Below are 20,964 nucleotides of genomic sequence, written 5' to 3' on the forward strand. Positions count from 1 at the left end.
GAGGCCCCACAGCAAAAGCAGGGCCCCATTCTGCTAGCCACGAGACAGGCACATCCCAGAGAAAGTCCCCGCCTTCAGGAACTTACAATCTTAACAGACAAGCCACACAAACAGTGAGAGAGGAGCAGAAAGGGGAAGTGATTTGCCCCAGGGCATCCAGCAGGCCAGAGGCCAAGCCAGAAATAGAACCCACATCTCCTGACACTCAATATCCTAAGTACAGGACTGTGCCATGTCTCCCCACATTAGGGGTTCAACTGAACAAATCCACTAGAGGACCTCCCCTTAACCCAGGGTAACAGGCTTCACGCTCCTTTCACCATAAGGTAACCATAAAGGTTAACACAAAAGTTCAAACCCAGGTCTGACTCACCCTGTTCCTTTGGCAGGAGTCCTTCCTGCAGGCTCTGGCTGGGACATTCTGCCTAGCAGCAGCTCAGCTGATGATAGCCTGCTGGGTTAATTGACAGGCTAAGGAGAGACACCTGTCAGCAGACCCAATCGCTTCTGCATGCCCCACAGAGCCTGAACATATCCCTGCAGAAAGTACAAGGTCCCCTCACAGCAATAAGGGGTCAGATTCTGTGAAACTCAAGTCGTTGATGCCAAGGACTCGACAAGATTCAAGGACATTCATATTGCTATCAAGAATATCCAGATTTATCATAGCATGGACATATATCATAACATCTGACATTGGAGATCAGATACTCCACCAGATGGACCTCCGCTCGGTTCCAGTCCAGTAAATGCTATGTTTCCAGGCACAGTTCAGGGTGACCCAAAGATGGCTTTACTCCATTTTTTCACCTCCTGGATTCTGGGGCAGAATAGCACTGTGTATAAGTGAGATCTGCCATGGAGCTGTTCTAATTCATGAGTTTCCCAAGGGCAGCTCAGAGCTGCACCAAGTGCTATGCAGATGCTCCCTCCTGTGCTCAGCTCCCCCCATCTCTGGCACACTTCCTACACCACGGGTAAGGGGATGGGGTGTTCCCTTTGGGTCTCATCCCTAGGCAAAATAAAGTCAGTTAGTATCAGGAGAGGAAGATTTAACAGAAGGTACCTTCTACCCCCCCAGCACACCCCAGACTGAAATTTTGACTGTAAGAAACCAAACGTCCCGAGATGGATGCAGCCTGGGTAATTCAGGGGGTGATTGCAGTGAGTTAACTGCTACTCCAGACTCCAAAAAAACACTTTTCCAGGCTTTCCACCTGTTCTTTATCAGCACAGTGTAGCCAAGTCCATGTTCTCCCCCTCCCATGCACCCAGAGCCTATTCAGCTAAATACTCTCTTGAAATGAAGCTCACACATTACCATGGGAATCCCTACAGGAACGAGTTGTTATTTCCCATGGAAGAAGCCGAGATAGTAACACAAACGAAGCCCTCTGCTAGGCAGGCTGCACAGTCTCTCAGGGACAGAACCGAGAACGTGCCTCAATTAATGAATTTGCTTATTAACGGAACCCGTTCTCATTTTCATCCACCAAAGTCACTTTGGGTCTGGTTCTCATTTACACCAAGGTCGCTCTGGCAGCGTACAGGGGCCTCTCAGAGTGAGTAAACTTCATTTACACTGGCAACCTCAGGCAGCCTTAGTATAGATGAAGGCCCTTCGCGTTTTAATTCCATTGCTGTTAATGATCAAAGGATAACAGAGTAAGGTCACTGCAGGCCGTGGGTTTATCAGCCAGATGCACTTTACAGCTAAGAAAGGGAATTTAATGAGATTATGCCACTGGCCTAGAGGGGTTTTCAGGGGAGGCACTTGGATGTCACAGTGATGGCTGCAGGTATAAAAGTCCTGAAAGACAGGGTTCGATCGTGTGGGCGTGAAGCAGCCTCAGTGGGCAGCCATCCCGGTCACGTTTTATCAATAAGACACCACACATATAGCAAAGCCCAGCTCACACAATTAACCTGGAAAAAAAAACAAAAACACACAACAGTTCCATAGTACAGGAGCTTTCCAACTAAACACAGAACTACGTGGCCTGGGAAGCCGAGGATAGCTGGAACTGGGTCGCTGAGGAGAAGACATTACTTGGAGGGCGCAGGAGGCTAACCTTGGGATTGCAGGCACTTGACTTTAGGAAGCAGATATTTTCTAATATGATGAGTTAATAAAAAGAGCTTCTGACCCACAAAGCATCAAGCAGTGATTCAAAGGCAAGGAAAATCAGGCATCTTCTACAATAATATCAGCTCAACGCTGTGAGGTGAGCACTCCTGTGAGGTGTCAAGCACCCTGATGGAACTAATGAGTAAAAAGCAGGAGGGAAAAAGCTCATTAGCTGAGAGAACACAAGGAGTGACCAGGAAAATATAAAACCTCAGAATTTGCCTCATATACTCACAACGGGAAAGCAACAGCCACAAGAGAACCCTCCTTGGGAAGCCCACTCTGCAGAACTGGGCAACTCCAAAGGCAGCAATACACCCATAGAGCATCAGCTGAGCCAACGTGATTAAGTGCCAACTCCAAATTGCTGCTTAATGCAGCTTTACTTCCTTGTTTTCCTTCTTACCTGCTGATGTTGCCTTGCTCCCGCTGTGATGGACTTGACGAGGGTGTCTATTAACGGCTTACACATGACCTGTAACAAAGAAGGGCCCGGCCATTAGTGCCCTGCTGCAAAGCCTAGTTTGTTTGTTTGTTTGTTTTTAAAAAGGCCTAAATTTTGTACATTGATTCAGCACCCAGTTACTGGAAAGGTAACCAGCTTTACTCACAACAACTCTGGGCAAAACCTTAGCTCTAGTTAAGTCTGTAGCAAAACTCCCCCTGTCTTCAGTAGGGTCTCAATTTCATGCTCTGCCATTGTGGGCTTAAGCCCAGATCCTGCCAACATTTTAGGCACCTCTACTGTCCCACTGATACATGGGAATACTCAGAGTTAGGGCTTGTCTATAATGAACCCCTTCCTTACTCTTTGTGTGGTTATTAAAAACCATAGACACTCAGGAGGGAACTCAGACCCATGACTCAGTGAATAGACAGGCCTGGTAACAGGTTAAACTGACACTAGACATCCCAACACCCTAATAAACCATCACCTTTAAATGGACAAAATCAGACAGGGAGGTTTAAGGGATGATCCTGAAAGCAACTCCGTGCCCTTAGCTCCTGGTGCCTCCAATGGGAACCAAGAGCACTTGGTATGTTGCAGAATCGGATCCTAAGCAAGTTGCCCAAGATCAATGGAAGAGCCGGGAGTACACACATGAGACTTTCTGGCCGATAGAGTGTATTTGCCTTTCCCATCTCTCACTAGTCAATTAGGGTAGGGCAGGGCATTGGCCCACAAGGAAACCAGCCTTCTAGAAGCTCCCCCTTGCCAGAGCTGAATTAAGTAAAGAATCTGAAAATGTCTCATTCTCAGTTTGACATTTTAGCACCTCTATGATTAGTTAAACAGGCAGGAGACAGCTGTCCAGTAGCTATTCCCCCCGCTCCCAAAGGACCTGAAGCATCACAGAATTTTGTGGGTTTTGGTTTGGCCTTTTTTTTTTTTTTTTTTTTTTTTTTTTTTTTTTGGTAATATAAACCATCACCTCCATTTCTTGATGGCCCCAGCTCAGATGCCCCATGATCTCCATGATCACAGCTTATTGCAAACACCACTGCACTCCAAGGAGATAAACAAACTGCCACAGCAGCCCTGGGAGAGATGCAGGTCTGAGGTTTTATTTGAGAAGAGACATGTGTTCAGGACAAATACTGCTTACTGAGCTCAACACACCAAGGTCAGCCTCATCCCCAGAGAGGGTTTATAGTGCTGAAGATTCTGGAGAAAGGGCCCCTCTAAAGCAGAGCCTCCTTTACCCGAAAGCCTCTGTGAATCTGAAGTACCAGGAGGGGCGTGTCCTCTAGCTGTCAAGAGGAGGGAAGGGGTTCAGATAACTGTTTCTTGGACAGACTCCTGGAAAGCCAACTGGCTCAGGAGGGTTAGAAGCAGCCTGTATAAGGAGTACCAGTTCCAATTAGGTGCAGAGGTTCAAAGCCTGCAGGAGTCAACATCCACTGCCAATCCCAAAAGTTTGGGGGTGATGACACTGTTTCACCAACAAGGTTGGAATATGTCCACTGGAGTCTACTTTACAGGAGACTGAGAAAATACAGACACTCAACACACCTTGTGAGTGCAGATAAAAAGCCATTGCCCGGAGGCAGCTGGACTAGAATTGCAAGTCTAATGCATCCCTGCCGTCCTGAGTACATGTATCAAGCTAATACACAATGGCAGATTTTATCTGTCTAGGGCCTCATAAGACATCCAAAAAAGTATGGCCTTTCAATTCAATTCAGATTTCTATGCCAGTACCCCCCGTACAATGACGTGTTAATGTTAAAGGGTAACAATAGTTCATTCCTCTGCCTCTTAGACATAGCAAGCTGCATTCTTGTAAATCTTACAGCTGTTTTGCAAGCCTGCAATGAACTGAAAATAAAACCCATTGTTTTCCGAGGGTTTACCCTGGAACACAGGGTATCACATTCCTAGCAATGCTTACCGGGAAGCGGTTGAAGAGATCAAGAAACATAGACCCCGTGAGGGCACTCTTCCGCCTGGTCATGAATCCACTCAATGCCTCCTGATACACCATGGTCACTCTCTTCAGGTCCAGAATGCCTGTGCCAGAAAGCTGGAAAGGGCAGCAAGAAAATATGAGGTTTGTGAAACAATGGGAACGATTCTATCTACACCAGAGCACCAGGGAGCACATGTTGAGATTACCAAAACTTATCCTTCTTGGGTAACTTATACATTTGTCCCAAACAACATGCCTTATCAAGGGCCCACCCTCAGCATTTTCCTCACTCCCCCAAACTCACACGAGCTCTGAGTGTGCAAGGAATGCAGGATCAAGACCACTCAGCTCTTACCTGGTGCTTTTCATTTATAGCTCTCCAAGTTCTTTATGAAAGGTAACTATTCTTATCCCCATCATCCAGGTAGGGAAAACTAAGGCACAGAAAGGGATCGACACTGGGATTTTCAGAACAGCTCAAGACCCCTGCCCAAGGCCACACAGCAGATCAGTGGCAGAGCTAGAAACAGCACACAGGTTTCCTGACTGCCAGTTCACTGGGCAACACCGCCTCCATACACAGGTGAGTTCGGCCATTCTCCAATTTGCTGGATTACACCTGACCCCTCCTGGAAAAGGGCTCAGAGTCAGCGAGAAGAGGTAGCGGGGCAAGGATACGTGAGAACAGTGGGGTGAGCAGCATTAATATGTAAGCTCGGGGTCTGGTTTATTATCCAATACCCAAAACGTATTCGCACCCTTTGATGGCTGAAGGAGATACCTCACCTGGACAGATGGTTAAGAAGAAGACGGACTAGGAGGGTCAGCAAGGATATGGCAGTTCAGGAAACAAAGAGGCAGAACACTGGGGGACCACGTCCACGACCACCAACAGCAATAACACAATGCAGGCTGACAATCCAAGGCCACCAGGGATCCCAGCCCCATAGAGCCCTTGCCTTGGGAGGCGGACAGCCCTCTTACCTGGTCAGTCTGTGCACTGCTCCCTTCACTGTTTTTGCGTTTCTTTTTCGAGGGAGAACGCGGAGTTGCCGTCTCTCTGGCCACGTTTCCTTTCAGCACTTTGAACAGGTACAAAGAGGCGCTGACCCAGAAACAAAACCGAGAAGTGGGCAGTGTTTAGTGGAGTGCCCAAAAGCCGAGGCCCAGGCCCCTGCAATCAGGTCTCCCACAGAACTTACAAGCAGGCCACTGGTCAGACAGACAGAGCAAGCAGCTCTTCTCAGTGATCTGCAGCAGGTACAACAAAGAGGTCTGGATGCTAGGGTGGCTGCAGGGTCTCCTCTCTCTAATGCAGTCTCTGTTTTACTGACGGCTACGTCACAAGCTAACACCCCTTTGCTCTTGTTACACCTTCCACCCAAGAATAGCCCAGTGCCTTGCACACTCTTATTCACTGTATTGTGATAGCGCCTACAGCTGCTCTATCGGACTAAGCACTGTACACACATGCAGTAGGAAAGCTGTCCCTACCCCAAAGAGCAGACAGCCTCATGCATGGGGGGATACAGCCAACAGACTGCAGAGGGATGCACAATGTTATAGTTGAGTCAAACCTGACTAGGCATGTTTAGAGTGCTAAGCAGTGGCATCCTCATTCAGAGATGAGGGAAACCAAGGCTCAGAGATGGGATGGGATTAGCTTGAGGTCACCCACGCTTTCTGGCATAACAACAGGAGAAATAAATATATGCTGCATCAGCATCCTGGGAGCTCCTAACCCACCTGCACCAAGGGGGAGAGAAGCAGACGCTGTCAAGTAGAGGTTAGCACCCTTCCGCTTACGTTTTTCAGTTGTTTAAAGCTCTGGTTGCATTTCCCTTGTGAAACACAAATGGGGAAACAAGCTACCAGGGTGTATGCAGAACGGCCACTGCAAGGGGACGCCATTCCTGCAGTGACACGAGTTCCCATCCCAATCAGCTGGAATCAAGACCCAATTCCATCACCTATTACGGAAGCCAAGCCACCGAGGGTCTTTCCACCTTCTACCAGTTGGGTTGGACCATTTCTGTACCATATATCTCAGGCAAGAGGAGCACTACAAATTTTGCTTCTCATGTCAGCGATGCTTCAAACTGGCAGGACTCTCTCCCTAGCTTGCCAGCTCAGCCACTGTCCCCCCTTCTCTACAGCCTCCTCAGGATTTTCTAATGCTCACATTTCCCTCAGGCCTACTGGTCAACTTGATCTCACCAGGTCTGTCTACTGGCATGGTTTCAGTGTTACCATAACTAACCAGCTATAATGGTTAGTTGTAACCATTGTAACCAACTAAAATGGACCAAACAAAACTGCCGCTGTCCCCCCTTCCCCGCTTCAATTACCGATTTGAAATATTAGCACCATTTCCTCAGCCGGTGAGCCACCGAGGTCTTTGGTTTCACCAACTTGAATGGAGGCACCTCCCCACTCACTTAGTGAAACTGCCTATGGCATCTGGACCAAAGACAAACCTCGTATAAGGTCCCCACTGAGGTCAGTGCAACTACACCCACCTACAGCAGCTGTGAATAGGCCCCCCTCCTAGCATGGTGTTAAACAAAGAGTTCTCCCAACCCTGCTACCCACCTGAAATAGTAGAGTGCCAACACGGAGTCCGTGTGCTTGCTGGCTCTCTTCACCAGGCTCTCCAACAAGGCATGCAAATCCTCCACCAGGTCGCCCACGCTCCTGCAGTACTGCTTGGCTCTACATAAGCCATTCCTGAAAAGAGGACGAAGGCATTAAGAATGCAGAGCTGTCAGCTCAGGAGAGAGAGTTCGCAGCGACGTGCTGGCATTAACCCTGGACAATAGGGCTCAGAGTTAACCAGCATGCATCTCGCAGCTGGACATGGGATCTGTGCCGCAACCACAGGAAGCCCTGTGGCGGAGTGGGTACAGCACTCGTTAGCTGTTTGATCCTTCTTGTGCTTCAGTTCAAGGAGGGTAAGGTTTGCGGAGCAGCTGTTTACACCTTTCACCTAGAGATCCAGGCTCACACATGAAATGCATTTGGTGGCCTCAAACCTCGTCAGTACCGAACCACATGCAGAGCAGCAGCTGGAGGTGAGAGAGTGACTCAGAACTGAAGGTGCCTAGAGCAGGGTTGTGTGAGGTACAGGAGAGTGCCACGTACCATGCACAGCACTTAATGCCTAACTCCAGCCTGTCCTATCAGTCTCCCTTGTGCTCTTTAACAACCCCAAACACACACACACACACACACTTTCTCTCTCTCACACACACATGCAGAATTCTGCTTCTGCACATGAAGAATCTCTATTCACAAAAACACCCTCCCCTCCCAAAGCTGTCTGGGATGATGTCAACTAGCAGAGAAATCAGGAATGTGTCAACCCCATGTGTCTCCTCACCTTGCGTAGGAGGACAGCATGTTTCTCCAAATAATCTCCAGCAGCCGAGTGAGATTCCTTGCTGCATGATCATGAATAACTCAACTGGTGCTGTCCCCCATCTGCAGGGCTCACCAGGCAAGGTCTAGCAGGGTGGGGCTGTTACAAACATCGTTTTTTACAGTGCCATGAAATTGACACAGCAATTTAGCAACAGACAAAGTTGCTGGGTGATTTCACTCTGGACAAAAGAGGGTGAGTTTCCATGTAAAGTGTTTGATTCAACACATAGCTTGAGGTCTATGGAAAGGTTACCACTGACTTCAGCAGCATGGTATGTAGGGATTTCACCTTCTTCAAATGTGTTTTGTACTTGAAACACTTCAGTGGGAGGAGCATGGAGGAGGAAAGCTATAAACCATCAGGATTCTTTCCCTTCTAATAACATGCAATTAGCAGAAAAAAGAATTATACTTAATCCACATGCACAGCAGACTCATCACAACCAGCTGCTAGAAGTCAAATCAGCACCACCAAGCAGCTACTACAGAAACCAAAGACATACTGACAGGTAGTTAAAGGATTTTGAAAGACACTTCAGTGCAGACGCTTACGTGAAGATATCAGCTGTTTTCTGGAGGAAGTCTTGCTCCTGCTTGTCAGAGTCTGAACTCATGCTCCGCTCAATCACCAGAAGAAGGGGGTCAATAATATCAAACACAAGGGGGTTCTCTGGCTGCTTTGCAAGGAACACCTCAATGAGGTCCAGTACCTAGAAATATAGGTCATTCAAATGAGAATCCCTGTAGACTAGGCAATATGGACTATCAGGATGTGCCAAAAACAGCGCCTTCAAAATTGTCCATTTTCAAGGGTCACCTGTCAACTTGGGGAAAGTAGTAGGGAATAAAACAAAAAACTTAAAACAAACAAACAAAATTACACTTCCATCTGAAAATTAGACTCCTACTAACACCCAGAATTACTGTAACTCAGGGGTCCGCAATGGCGCCTGCGGGGTCATCTTAATGCACCCACGTCCTGGCCCCTGGGACAGCACCCGCCAAAATGCTGCAGCAGCTTTTGGCAGGGACGCCTCTCGATGACAACGCTTGTCGCCGACAAGTGACGTCATTGAGAGGCGTCGCCCCCGAATTTCGGCAGCATTTTGGCAGGTGCTCCACCGCCGCAGTGGTCCTTCGACTGGCAGCCGCCAGCCAAAAAGGTTGGGGACCACTGCTGTAATTGAAAGAGATGAGAGAAAAACATTCGCTTTAGTTAATGCATTTGATAGCGCTTTGTGGATAGTCAGTTTCTGTGCTGTTGATGGGTCAATTACACTTCCCGGCTAGATCCTCAGATGGTGTAAACTGGCATAATTCAGTTGAAGACAAAGAAACTACAAACACTTCACCAGCTGAAGGCCCACTGACTTCCAGACCAGCATGATGATCTCATACCAGTGCACTGGTGTTACTAAAATAAAAAAGCAGATGCTCCTGTGACCCTGGACAGCCCTTAGTTATTTTTTCCCCCATCAGTTTGGCAACATTTATAAGTAGAGCCCTACCAAACTCAGGGTCCATTTTGGTCAATTTCACAGCCATAGGATTTTAAAAATCAGAAATTTCACAATGTCAGCTATTTAAATCTGAAATTCCACGGTGTGGTAATTGTATGGGTCCTGACCCAAAAAGGAGTTGTGGAAGGGGGGTCACAAGGCTATTGTAGGAGAGGTTGCAGTACTGCTACCCTTACTTCCGCACTGCTGCAGCGCTGCCTTCAGAGCTGGGCAGCAGGAGAACAGCGGCTGCTGGCCAGGTTCACAGCTCTGAAGGCAGAGCCACTGCCAGCAGCAGCGCAGAAGTAAGGAGGGCATGGTATGGTATGACCACCCTTTTTCCTGTGCTGGAGCCTGCAAGGCTGGGCCCTCAGTCAGCAGCGGCCACTCTCTGGCCATCCAGATCTGCAGGCAGCAGCACAGAAATAAGGATGGCATGGTATGGCACAGAAATAAGGGTGCCAACAGCTACTGCTCTCTGGCCACCCAATTCTGAAGGCAGAGCAGAAGTAAGGGTGGTAATACCACGATCCCCCCAAAAATAACCTTGCGACCCCCCTGCAACTCCCTTTTAGGACAGGACTCCCAATTTGAGAAACACTAGTCTCCCCCGTGAAATCTGTGTAGTAATGGGTAAAAGGACAACAAAGACCACAATTCACAGGGGTAGACCAGATTTCATGGTCCATGACATGTTTTTCATGGCCGAGAATTTGATAGGGCCCTATTTACAAATTACTACTCAAGAATCCTTTTACTGGATGAAGCAGCTTGACAAATGGCAAATCCATTCTACAGGTTCTACTGCCACTTAGTGGTCACAAACTAATACAACGAGGAGTCCTTGTGACACCTTATTTAACATCTGATGAAGTGGTTTCTAGCCCATGAAAACTCATGCCCAAATAAATGTGTTAGTCTCTAAGGTGCCACAAGGACTCCTCGTTGTTTTTGCTGCTACAGACTAACACTCTGAAACCTGTCACAAATTAATACTACGTTCACATCTAGGGAAACTGTTTTCACTGCCGAGTCCAAGACTCACCATTCTTATACCTAATAACCCAGGGGAAAACATACAGCCAAGAGTTCCCAGGAGGGATTTTGGGGGCCTCCATTTCTCAGTGCTCAACCTGAGACATAAAATCAAAAAGTGCCAAGTACTCACCATCTGAAAAATCAGGCCCCGTTAAGGTGTCCCCAATTGAACATACAACAGCTAAGGCACCCAAAAATCACTGTTTTCTTTTGAAAAGCTTTGCTTCTTTATTATAATATATACTGTAGTAGGTCTTTGGAGACCTATTCATGCTCTAGATGCTAGGAGTTGTACAAAAACCAGAACAAAACACAGTCCCTGTCAAACGAAGCCTACAATGTAAAGACATATTTTGGTTTCTTTAGCAGCTTATTCAATGCAATAAAATACATCCAGCTGTCTAATGACATGCTACAAAGATAGACATGGGCCATTCAATAGGACATTTGCCTCCTACCTTAATCTTAAAATCCCTCCGTAAGATTTTCTCCTTCCGCCTTTTTTCTTTCTCGTCCTTCTTTGCCTGGATCTGCTTCTGCTGTTCAGCAAAGAGGGCCGAAACATTCTCATCAAGGGCCAGCATGGTCTCATCATCCACATCCTCATCGCTCTTGTCTCCTCCCTTTAAAAAAACAAAACAAAACAAAACCAAAAAAGTCATTTTACTTATTTTAAAATTCAATCCCCCTTTCCTCAGCCTCTTGGGACTGCAGTTCACTGGGGTGCAAACACTTCAGAGCAAAGGAGAGTTCCAGCCATTAAGCCTCAAGAGGGACAGGATGGATTTGGCTAGCGCAGGTGTCGGACAGACTTCCCCACATGTGGAGACCGACTTGAGCCTTAGAAGCTTTTGCCCGGCAAAGATTAGCCCAGTGGAAGCCTACCATGCAAAGGGCTGTGAGAAGGCCGCAGAGATGCCTAAAAGGGCAACCACCTGCCTATGTCTTGCATGCATGTCCCTGACGGCCAGGTTACTGCATACCTGACTGGACAGGTAATTGGGCACTTTCCAGCCATCCAACCCAGCAAGGGGCAAGAGGCAGAAACATTTACACAATATAGGCCCAACCTGGACTGCTTCTGACGTGAATGCATGTGGAACTTGCAGCTACAGGTTGAGATTTACGGAGGTGCCTGAATGGGGCTCGGTACTCAAGTCCCATTAACTTTCAATAGGAGTTAATTGCCTAACTCCCTTAGACTACTGTGAAAACACCAGCCACGGGTTTCAAATGCATATAAAGGATAGCTGGATCAGGATTCTTGCTACCCAGAAGGAAAGTGGATTACAGTGCATCACGACCTTAGTTATACTGTACCACAGAATATTCCAAGCCTTCCTCTATGCTCTCTGAAGCATCAATCATCTTGCAGGTTTGTCAATACCTACCAATGCATTCCCCGCCTGCAGGACATTCATCAGCTGATTTCGAAAATTTTCATCTACACCTTCATTATTATTCTCATCTTCACTGTCTTCCTTTCCATCTTCCTCGGAGCTGTCATCATCAGAAGAGTCTGCACTTTCCTCCTCATTCTGTGAAGAAGAAAAGAGTCCATCCCACCAACTAAGCAGCGTGTGAATTTAAGGCTGGTGAGACAAAGAATAAGCAATGGCAATGCACGCTCTCTCAGTGCTGTCCTGCCCTGCCTGTGTGCCTCAAATGGGATGGGGAAAGAGTGCTGCTGGCAGAAAGGACATCCGGTCTGAATGAAAGTGGTATCACTGTAGCAGAAAGAGCAGGACGGACCAGGAAACCTCTTCATGGTATAAAATAAGAGAATTACCAAAGAGAAGTCAGACTGGGACTGGCTTTGGAGAAAAAGAACTGCAGGCATTGCAGGAAGGGGCCTTGTTAGGGAACCTGCTTTGGAGAGTTATTTTCATGCCTAATGAACTTGGATTTGGCCAATACCACTTCAAGCTTTGCAGTTCCTAAACTCTGAGCTCCAGGATCCAGACAAACCTGCGACACAATTATTCAGCCTGTGGCCTTTCTGCTTAACTTCCAACAAGAGGTGATCATCATGGTGGCCTGCCTGATGCGGAGACCTGTCCACTGGAAATCATACACTTTTTCAAGCTGTATTTCCAACAGTATTTTCCTTCAGCACAAAGAAACTAATATTTAGGCACTTTCAACAAGCCATGTTCAGACTGCATCAGAAAAATATCCCTTAGCAGAGGAGCAGTCATTTTATTAAAAGAGAAATGCAACCAACTTCTAAAGACACAGATCTGCAGTAACACTGTTTTCAATGGTCAGGGATGGAAGATTATTTCTTTAAACAAAGGAGTTACCATATCTTCCAGCAAGGTTTTCTTCTTTTTGTCTGTTTCTTCCATCACAACAACAGCACTTTCCTCATCCTGATCTTGCTCTGGATCAAGAACCTGTGGAACAGTTTTCCAAAAAAGTTTTACTTTATTTTTTTTATACAGAATGTACAGCTGTTTTCAGCAAACTGAATTAGCTGAACAATGACCAAGTTAAAGTTATAACAGGCTAAAAAAAACATAGCTTTCTAGCTTGCATCAATACTTCTGTACCTGCTATTTATGGAAACCCATAGCAGAAAATTTGAAAAAAGCCATACGATACTTCTATAGCTAACAAATAAGAGGAGAAAGAAAAATATCAGAGGAAGAGGGTGGTAAAATGAACAAACATCTGTTTTAACTCCTAATACACATTACATTCCTCACAGGAAGTACTTTCTAGTTGTTGGCTTTTTTTGCAAATCGAGAGATTATTCTCTCATAAGATGCAACACTAGGTAGCGATGTGACCCTATTCATTCAGATCTTTAATTTCAGCTACTTTTAGCTGCTGCTGCTTTTTTAAAAATTACGATCATGCTAAAACATATAAGCACAATGATGTATAAAGTGACACAATAATTTCCTAAACTAAAGATGAAGGAAAAAAGTGACCAAATATAAGCTACACAAATCCTTTCGTAAGATTCTTTTAAGACTTAGAAGTACATATTTGAGAACATTCCCATTTCATAGCATGCACTCTCATGGAGGCCTCTCCTTTAACTCGTGACCTAGAAACTGGACACATACTGCTGGACCTAGAATGACACAGGCAGCTAGATAGCAGGATGCAGCCTAGAAGGTGAAGGAGCTATCTCCTTTACCACAATCCTCTGAGCCATAGGATGTCCCCTTACTGTCTTAATTTAAAAAAAAACTTCACTTTACTTCTAAAACAATCAGAAACATCAATCAATCCAGCTCCCACCCCAGATCCCTCACTTACATTCAGGACCAGGTGCAGACTTTTCTTTGACAAGTAAGGACATATGCGTCCAAACACACTTTTGCAGACCCGGCGCATGAGTAGGCTGGGCTGGGAGAGGAGGGATAGAAGAATTTCCACAATCACCTCTACCCATTCTGGCTCTTCGTCGTCTGTGTAGGAAACAGAAAGGCATCAGCAGAGGAGAAATTAGAACTTGGGCACCAGGTTCTCAAGGTGCTTCGAGGAAAGGGCTGCAGACACCTGCATCAGGCAAAAAAATAACAGTGCTAGCCAAATGGGGGAAGAACAAAAGTTTTCCTGCCGTGACTTGGACTGGGAATAATATAGCATGTTGCTAGGTAACACATTTGTATAGAACAGATTACTGTCACTGTAAAGATGACAGACCTAAAATCTTCTTTAGAACATGGCCTAAGCAAACGAGCATTCCACCAGGCAACAGGCCTGGCCAGTCCTGCCATCTGGTTTGCTCCACAGGCCTATATCTAGGTACTTAAAGGCTCTCCTTGCCTTAGTATTCAAGTGCTCACAACCATTAATGGATTTGTCGCCATCCCCATGGAGTCCCGGAAGCGATAGCCCCTCTTTACAGATGGGGAATGCAGGCACAGGGTAGTTCAAGTGCAATGTGCCCAAGGCCACACAGGCTGTCTACAGAGGAGTTCTGAATTGAACCCAGGTCTGCTGAGTCACAGGCTAGTGCCCCACTCACTAGGTCAGGGGTGTCACATACAGAGCAGGCAGGACGGATCCAGCCTGCCTGGAATATTCAGTCTCCAGAATCTCAGCTTTCATTTAAAAAAACAAAAATCCTTGCCTTATAACTGGAGAGAAAACCTTCCAAAAATGAACCAAGGTTAACTATGCCTGAATCGACAGACAGCCTGAAACCAATCACTTGAAGGCACAAACTCCCCTCGTTTCTATTAATCTGATTGAAGGATCAACTTTAAATGCCAACACTCATACCACGAATGACAACATTAACCCAGGGGTGGGCAAACTTTGCGGCCTGAGGGCCACATCGGGGTTCCAAAACTGTATGGAGCGCCGGGCAGGGAACGCTGTGCCTCCCCAAACAGCCTGGCCCCCATCCTCTATCCGCCCCCTCCCACTTCTCATTCCCCTCAGAACCCCCAACCCATCCAAACCCTCCTATTCCTTGTCCCCTGACCACCCACTCCCGTGACCCCCTGCCCCTAACTGCCCCCCCAGGACCCCACCCCCATCCAACCCCTCCTGCTCCTTGTCCTCTTACTACCCCAACCCCTGACAGGCCCCCTGGCCACGCCTACCCAACCCTCTCACTTCCTGTCCCCTGACTGCCCCCCTGGAACTCCCTGCCCCTTATCCAAGCCCCCTGCTCCCCTTACCATGCCGCTCAGAGCAGCATGTCTGGCAGCCGTGCTGCCCGGCTGGAGCCAGCCACACCACCCAGCAGGAGCTCGCAGCCCCACTGCCCCGAGCGCTGCAAGCTGAGGCTGCGGGGAAAGGGGGGGGAACAGCACGGGAGGGGACGAGGGCTAGCCTCCCTGGCCGGGAGCTCAAGGGCCAAGCAGGATGGTCCCGGATATGGCCCACAGCCTGTAGTTTGCCCACCTCTGACATTAACCATTAACGGCTGATTGTTTCCGTGGATGATAGGGACAGGGAGTGGAAGTGACGCTCTCTGGCAGGGGAATTGAGGGCTGCCACAGGGACGAACAAAGAAGACTCACAAAGATGGGAAGGCTTGAAGGGGAAGAGAGAAACAGAGAGGAGGATGGGGAAGAAAGAGAAATGACAGGCAACTCTGGTAGCAATGGCCCAAAGGGGAGCAGATTCTCTCACCAGCTGATGAACATTCAAAAAAGCACTGGCCCACTTATAACTGAGCACTTGGCTAATCTACACAGGTCATGCTCACCCCTCATCTCCGTGCAAACCTTCCACTAACGCCAGTGGGCATCCAGGGTGCTGTGGGGAGCAAACGGTTCTGAATTGATACCTTGGCCTTCACACGAATAAGCATGGAATTTAGCCCTCTGCTCCCAATGAGTTGGACACTCCATTAGCCTTCCTACCCTCTTGGCCAGGGGAAAATTAATTTGAATTCTCTCTCTCTCTCATTTCCTTCCACAATCCCCAGAGCATACAATTTAATCATCCTCTTTTGTATCTGGGTTTTATATGGGATCTTGAGGTCCTAATGGCCCCACAATGTAACAAGTTCTATTTTAATAATCTAACGAGGTACTTTTATGTAATTCCTTGCATGTTTTTTGATGCTTTGTTTTCTATGCTGTATCTTTTGTGGGGAGCGATAGCTCAGTGGGTTGAGCATTGGCCTGCTAAACCCAGGGTTGGAAGCTCAATCCTTGAGGGGGCCACTTAGGGATCTGGGGCAAAATCAGTAGCTGATCCTGCTAGTGAAGGCAGGGGGCTGGACTCGATGACCCTTCGGGGTCCCTTCCAGTTCTATGAGATAGAACTATCTCCATATATTTTACACAAATTACTGTGCTGCTCTGTGGAAAAAATAGTTAAGGGAAAGGCTTAAACCTCACAACACACCCTGTAAGTCAGGTATTATCCTCACTGTTTCTCACATGGGTAAACTGAGGCACAGAGAGGTAACACAAGTTGTCCAACACGAGTCAGTGACTGAGCCAGAACTAGAACCCAGGAGTCCTGTCTCCCAGTGCCCAACTGCAATCACTGGATCATGCATCAGCTACTAGCTCTACCCCAACGATTACCTTAGAGAGCAGCCATTTCAAACAACCACACTCAAAGCAAACGTACGCCAAAGTAAGCCAAATTCACTGCTGGCACAAGCAGATGCCACGAATCCACTGGAGAAGCTCCCACTTATGACAGCGATTAATTTAGCCCTCAGTGGTTAAGAAATAGGTTTTTCACAAGTAAATATTCAGCCCAAACTCCTAAAGACAATTCCCTCGTGAGATTTATCTAGAATTCTTGTCCTGAGCTTCTAACCAAGAAAACTACTCTTGTCATTTATAACATAGCCCTCACGATCATATCTGGGTGCCCAGGATCTCAGAGTATATACCCCATAGCTCTTCTCCTTGGGTGGGTGAGGAAGGGAATTAGTCACATGTAGGGTGACCAGACAACAAGTGTGAAAAATCAGGACAGGGGGTGGGTGGTAATAGGATCCTATATAAGAAAAAGACCCAAAAATCGGGGCTGTCCTTAGAAAATTGGGAAATCTGGACACCGTAGTCACATGGGGAGGTGAGTTTTGAGCACCTTTGAATGGGCACCCTACACACCTGCTGGTGGGCAAGGACGACAAGCCGACCCCCAGCTCACAAGCAATGCTGACATTCAGTGCTGAGTATTTCTGTATGATTGAGGAAGGAAAGAAAGACTCACCTCACTCCCTCCTCTACCAAAAATCAACATTCTCCACAGAGGGCAGGACCTAGTCCCCACTGGTTAGTAGCGCACGTCCTCTGGTTTTGTTTTAAGATGGGCTTTATATTTTGGTAGGCTAACAGTGTGCTCTGGGCAATGGAAAACACATTAACAGGGTAGAGGATTGTTAATAATTCCCAAAGTCTCTCTCTTTAGACCAGAACTCACCATGCTTCTTCTTCTTGGATTTCTTGTCCAATGCCCTCTCAATGCAGTTCAGAAGGTCATTCAGAAGGTCCTGGGTTTCTGCCGGAGTCTGTTTGATGTAAAACAGGAGCAGAGAGAGAAGCCAGGCAGTGAATACCATCTACCAGTGCAAGTGCAAGTGCAACGACAACGCAAAAAACATACCCATTTCTGCTCCTGAATGCAGCACAATGTGCCACAATTAGGATGCTAGGCACACCGACACATTGAGGTTTTCATCTCAGCCACGTGGATATGGCAGGACAAACGGCAGGAGTTAACAGGACTAGCTAGGAACCTGCTGGACCCAGTGCTTCAGGGTCCTGCAGGCAGTCAGGAAAGTGCCATAGAGAGTTGGGAGTCAAGTCTACAGGATGGAAGAAGGCTCAGCACTTCAGAGGCAATTGCCCAACACTCCCCCCCAAAAAGGATTTTTGTACATAGGACAATTCTGCAAGGAGTGTGCAGTTTTAAAGCCCCTTACTTTCCAGTCATTAACTGCCAGGAAACGCTTTGCTGGTCTTCTGTATATACAGCGCACGTGAACATTATATTATAGTTCAGACCTGGGATTCCAGTTCAAGCAGAATGTACAATTGAAGAGCCCACCTTGGCCATCAGCACCAGGCCACCCCCAAGCACACATCTGAGCTGGAGACTGTGCAAAGCTGGTAGCTGGGGTGGCCAAGATGAGGGGCAGAGTGAGGATTTTCTGGTTGTTTTCTATTACCAGTAGCAGACATGATTCTTATTTTAACAAGGTGCCAATCCCAAAGTGGAGGATCTGAATACAGCAACACTTTGCACAATGTATTTTTGGATTTTTTTTATATTTTAAATGAGGACTCTGATGGGCAGTCCAACAAGAGTCCTCCAACCCCCACAGTATTAATAACTTTGCATGTATATACTACTACTCACCAATGGGTCTCCAAACATTTACAGACTTCAAATCAACCACAACACCCCCGAGAAAGCAGCAACATTATCCCATTTAGGAGCAAAGAGAGTACGTGACTTGCCACAGTCACACAGCAAGTTGGAGGCTGAACTGGGACTAGAAACCAGAACTCCAACTCCCAGTTACTCTTGCTCCCTCCCTGATAGCCAAACGCATTTCCTTTGTCGGCTGAAAGCTCAGTGCTTATGACCAGTGGTGGATTCCCATTTTACTGGCCCCTTCATTTAAACAGCCAGAAATTCTAAAGGATCATATCTTGTCAAACACAAAGGAAGTGTCAAACTGTTTCGCAGGCAGTTCAGAAAGCCCAGTCGACATCAGTATGGTTCACATAGCCCAATATGCACGACGACTGTTACCTTGAACAGATGAATGCCCACTAAGAGCAGAAGGTGCTGGAAAGCAAAAATTTCCATACTGCGGGACTCCTTCTCTTTCCTCTGCAGGTTCTCTAGAGACTGCAGCATTCTGAAGAGACAAACGACAATGGGCCTTTCAGTGTTATAAGATAAAGTCCACGGCATCTCAGACAAGGGTTAAGAGCTTCAGATGATCTTGCTGGTCCCTGCACTCATTAACTGCACCACTTCAAATACTCAGAGGCAATTTAACTAGACCAGAATGACATCAAAGCATGTAGGAAAGGATCTGTCTTTGACTAACAATTGGCAGGAATAAATGTCTTCTCTTGAATTCTCACAACAGCACTCTCTGTATGGCTTCTAAATAACGTATTTAGGGCAAGGCACGGATTCCCAATTGACTTCAGCTGAATACACAGCAACAGCACACTCATTTAGAGGAGAAGGAGTTCAGAAAAGGTCAAATGGAGGCCAAAGGAACTGGCCTTTTAGGAGGAAAGATTAAAAGAGAAATCCAGCCTGGGAGAGCTAATGGGAGTGGGAAGCCACATGACCATCAACAAGTATCTGAAGGAGGAATGAGCAGGACGAAGAGTTAGAGTTGGTGCAAGGGAGTCTAGCTAGGAGCAATGGGGTGAAGTTAAAGGGAAAACACAGGCTGGATTACAGGCTGAATTCCACAGACTAACAAACATCGAGGATGGGTCTTCAAAGGGAAGGAACAGAACCGCACTGCTTAGGACGGTTCATCCACACTGGACAAAGCAATAAAAAGAATAGTACAGTGTAGGGAACTTATCCTGCACTGGCCAAGTCACTGGACTAGGTGCCCCAACAGGGCTTATCCACTTCTAACATTTAGGATACACCCTCAGCAAAGACAAAGCAGGCAGATACAGGCTGCTTCACCCAGAGTGGAGGAGATGCTTATTCAGTCAGACAGTTTCCATTGTCTCATGTTACATACCTGGACCTATCAGCCTAGACAAATCAGCTGCTCTATGATGATCTGACCCAAAAGCAGAGGCATAGCCCACAGCCTTGGAGACACCAAGAGAAGAGTCCGGGGAAACACACTCATGGAGCACATTTTCCCCAAATCTCTGGCACTCTACTACAGAAACCTCAATTTCCTGCATGCGTCAGCCATTCCCATTGCCCTTCCTCACCCCCACAGCTAGTCAACAGACTTCAGCTGGCTTCCCAAGCCTCTCACCGGTCCCAAGCAGCCCTCTGTTCGGCGGTGAAAGGAGTCACAGCCTTGACGTGCTTCTCGTGGGACAGGAGGACGCTGGCATACTGGATAATGAGGTAGATCCACAGGTTCCTGTCTGCAGTCACCCCGTGGATGTGCTTCTCCCTCAGGGCTGCAGCTTCAACCGTGTCTCCCAGCACGTGCAGAGAGTTTAAAATCTGAAGCAAACTGAGAGGCAAGCAGACAGCAGAGAGTGCCACATTAACATGGAGAACTGCTGCTGTTCTCATTAGTTACCAGATTATTACAGCACCGAGACACACTAATTATGGACTAGCGCCCCACTGAGCCTGATTTATTCCACCGTCCGTTCCCAACACCACAATGGCTGGGATGACTTAGAGGAATTAGTCTCAAAACAAGGCTCGTTCATTTTATTCCTTTCTGGGTAGCTCTACGGATTTATTTAATTTAACAACAGTTTGCAAGCTTTCTGCTTCCAGGGCCCAAAACGTAGCCACAGTTCTCTTCTGCAGCCCCATTTGTACTACAGCAGTATCTCAAGGCCCCAATCAAGGCTAAGTGCTGTCTAAACAGAAAGTCAGAAGAGTCCTTGCCCTAAAGGGCTTACAATCTACTTAGACAGGACAGCAACAGGAAGCATGATCCCCATTTTACAGACGGAGAACTGGGGCACAGAGGAGATTAAGTACCTTGCCCAAGGTCACCAAGGGAGTCTGTGGCAGAGCTGAGAATTGAACCCAGTTCTCCCAACTTTCAGTCCAGTGTCTTATAACCACAAGGCCTTGATCCCACAACGCTTCACAGGATTCTTTGCAAAGCGACAGCTTCACTCATTATGCTCCCCTCACCACCTCCTCCTTTCTCCTGACCTCCAACAGAGGGGCACTTGAGCACCTGGCCTCTCAATTGCCTGACAGAAGAGCTTAGATGCAGCAATGTCCCTGAGATCAATACTCCATTTCTTTTGCCTAAGAATAGGCAGGGTGAGTGGAGCACCAATCAGCAGGTCCCCAAAACAAAGCACTACTATTCATCCCAATGGGA

At 47.2% G+C, this 20,964-nt stretch overlaps 1 protein-coding gene across 1 annotated transcript in view; it reads right to left on the reverse strand.

Annotated features, from left to right (window-relative positions):
* The window catches only part of MYBBP1A (MYB binding protein 1a), a 73,528-nt gene that overhangs the window by 39,575 nt on the left and 12,989 nt on the right, over positions 1-20,964 (reverse strand). Inside the window, exons 12-23 of the mRNA XM_050929436.1 lie at positions 19,918-20,124; positions 18,699-18,807; positions 17,361-17,448; positions 13,767-13,918; positions 12,800-12,892; positions 11,888-12,034; positions 10,955-11,119; positions 8,512-8,669; positions 7,132-7,266; positions 5,524-5,644; positions 4,522-4,653; positions 2,535-2,603 (exon numbers count right to left, since the gene is read on the reverse strand). Coding sequence (XP_050785393.1) covers positions 2,535-2,603; positions 4,522-4,653; positions 5,524-5,644; positions 7,132-7,266; positions 8,512-8,669; positions 10,955-11,119; positions 11,888-12,034; positions 12,800-12,892; positions 13,767-13,918; positions 17,361-17,448; positions 18,699-18,807; positions 19,918-20,124 — 1,576 coding nt within the window. The remainder of the gene's footprint in view (positions 1-2,534; positions 2,604-4,521; positions 4,654-5,523; positions 5,645-7,131; positions 7,267-8,511; positions 8,670-10,954; positions 11,120-11,887; positions 12,035-12,799; positions 12,893-13,766; positions 13,919-17,360; positions 17,449-18,698; positions 18,808-19,917; positions 20,125-20,964) is intronic.

The sequence above is a fragment of the Gopherus flavomarginatus genome, chromosome 19, assembly GCF_025201925.1.
Source record: "Gopherus flavomarginatus isolate rGopFla2 chromosome 19, rGopFla2.mat.asm, whole genome shotgun sequence".
Taxonomy (NCBI): domain Eukaryota; kingdom Metazoa; phylum Chordata; order Testudines; family Testudinidae; genus Gopherus; species Gopherus flavomarginatus.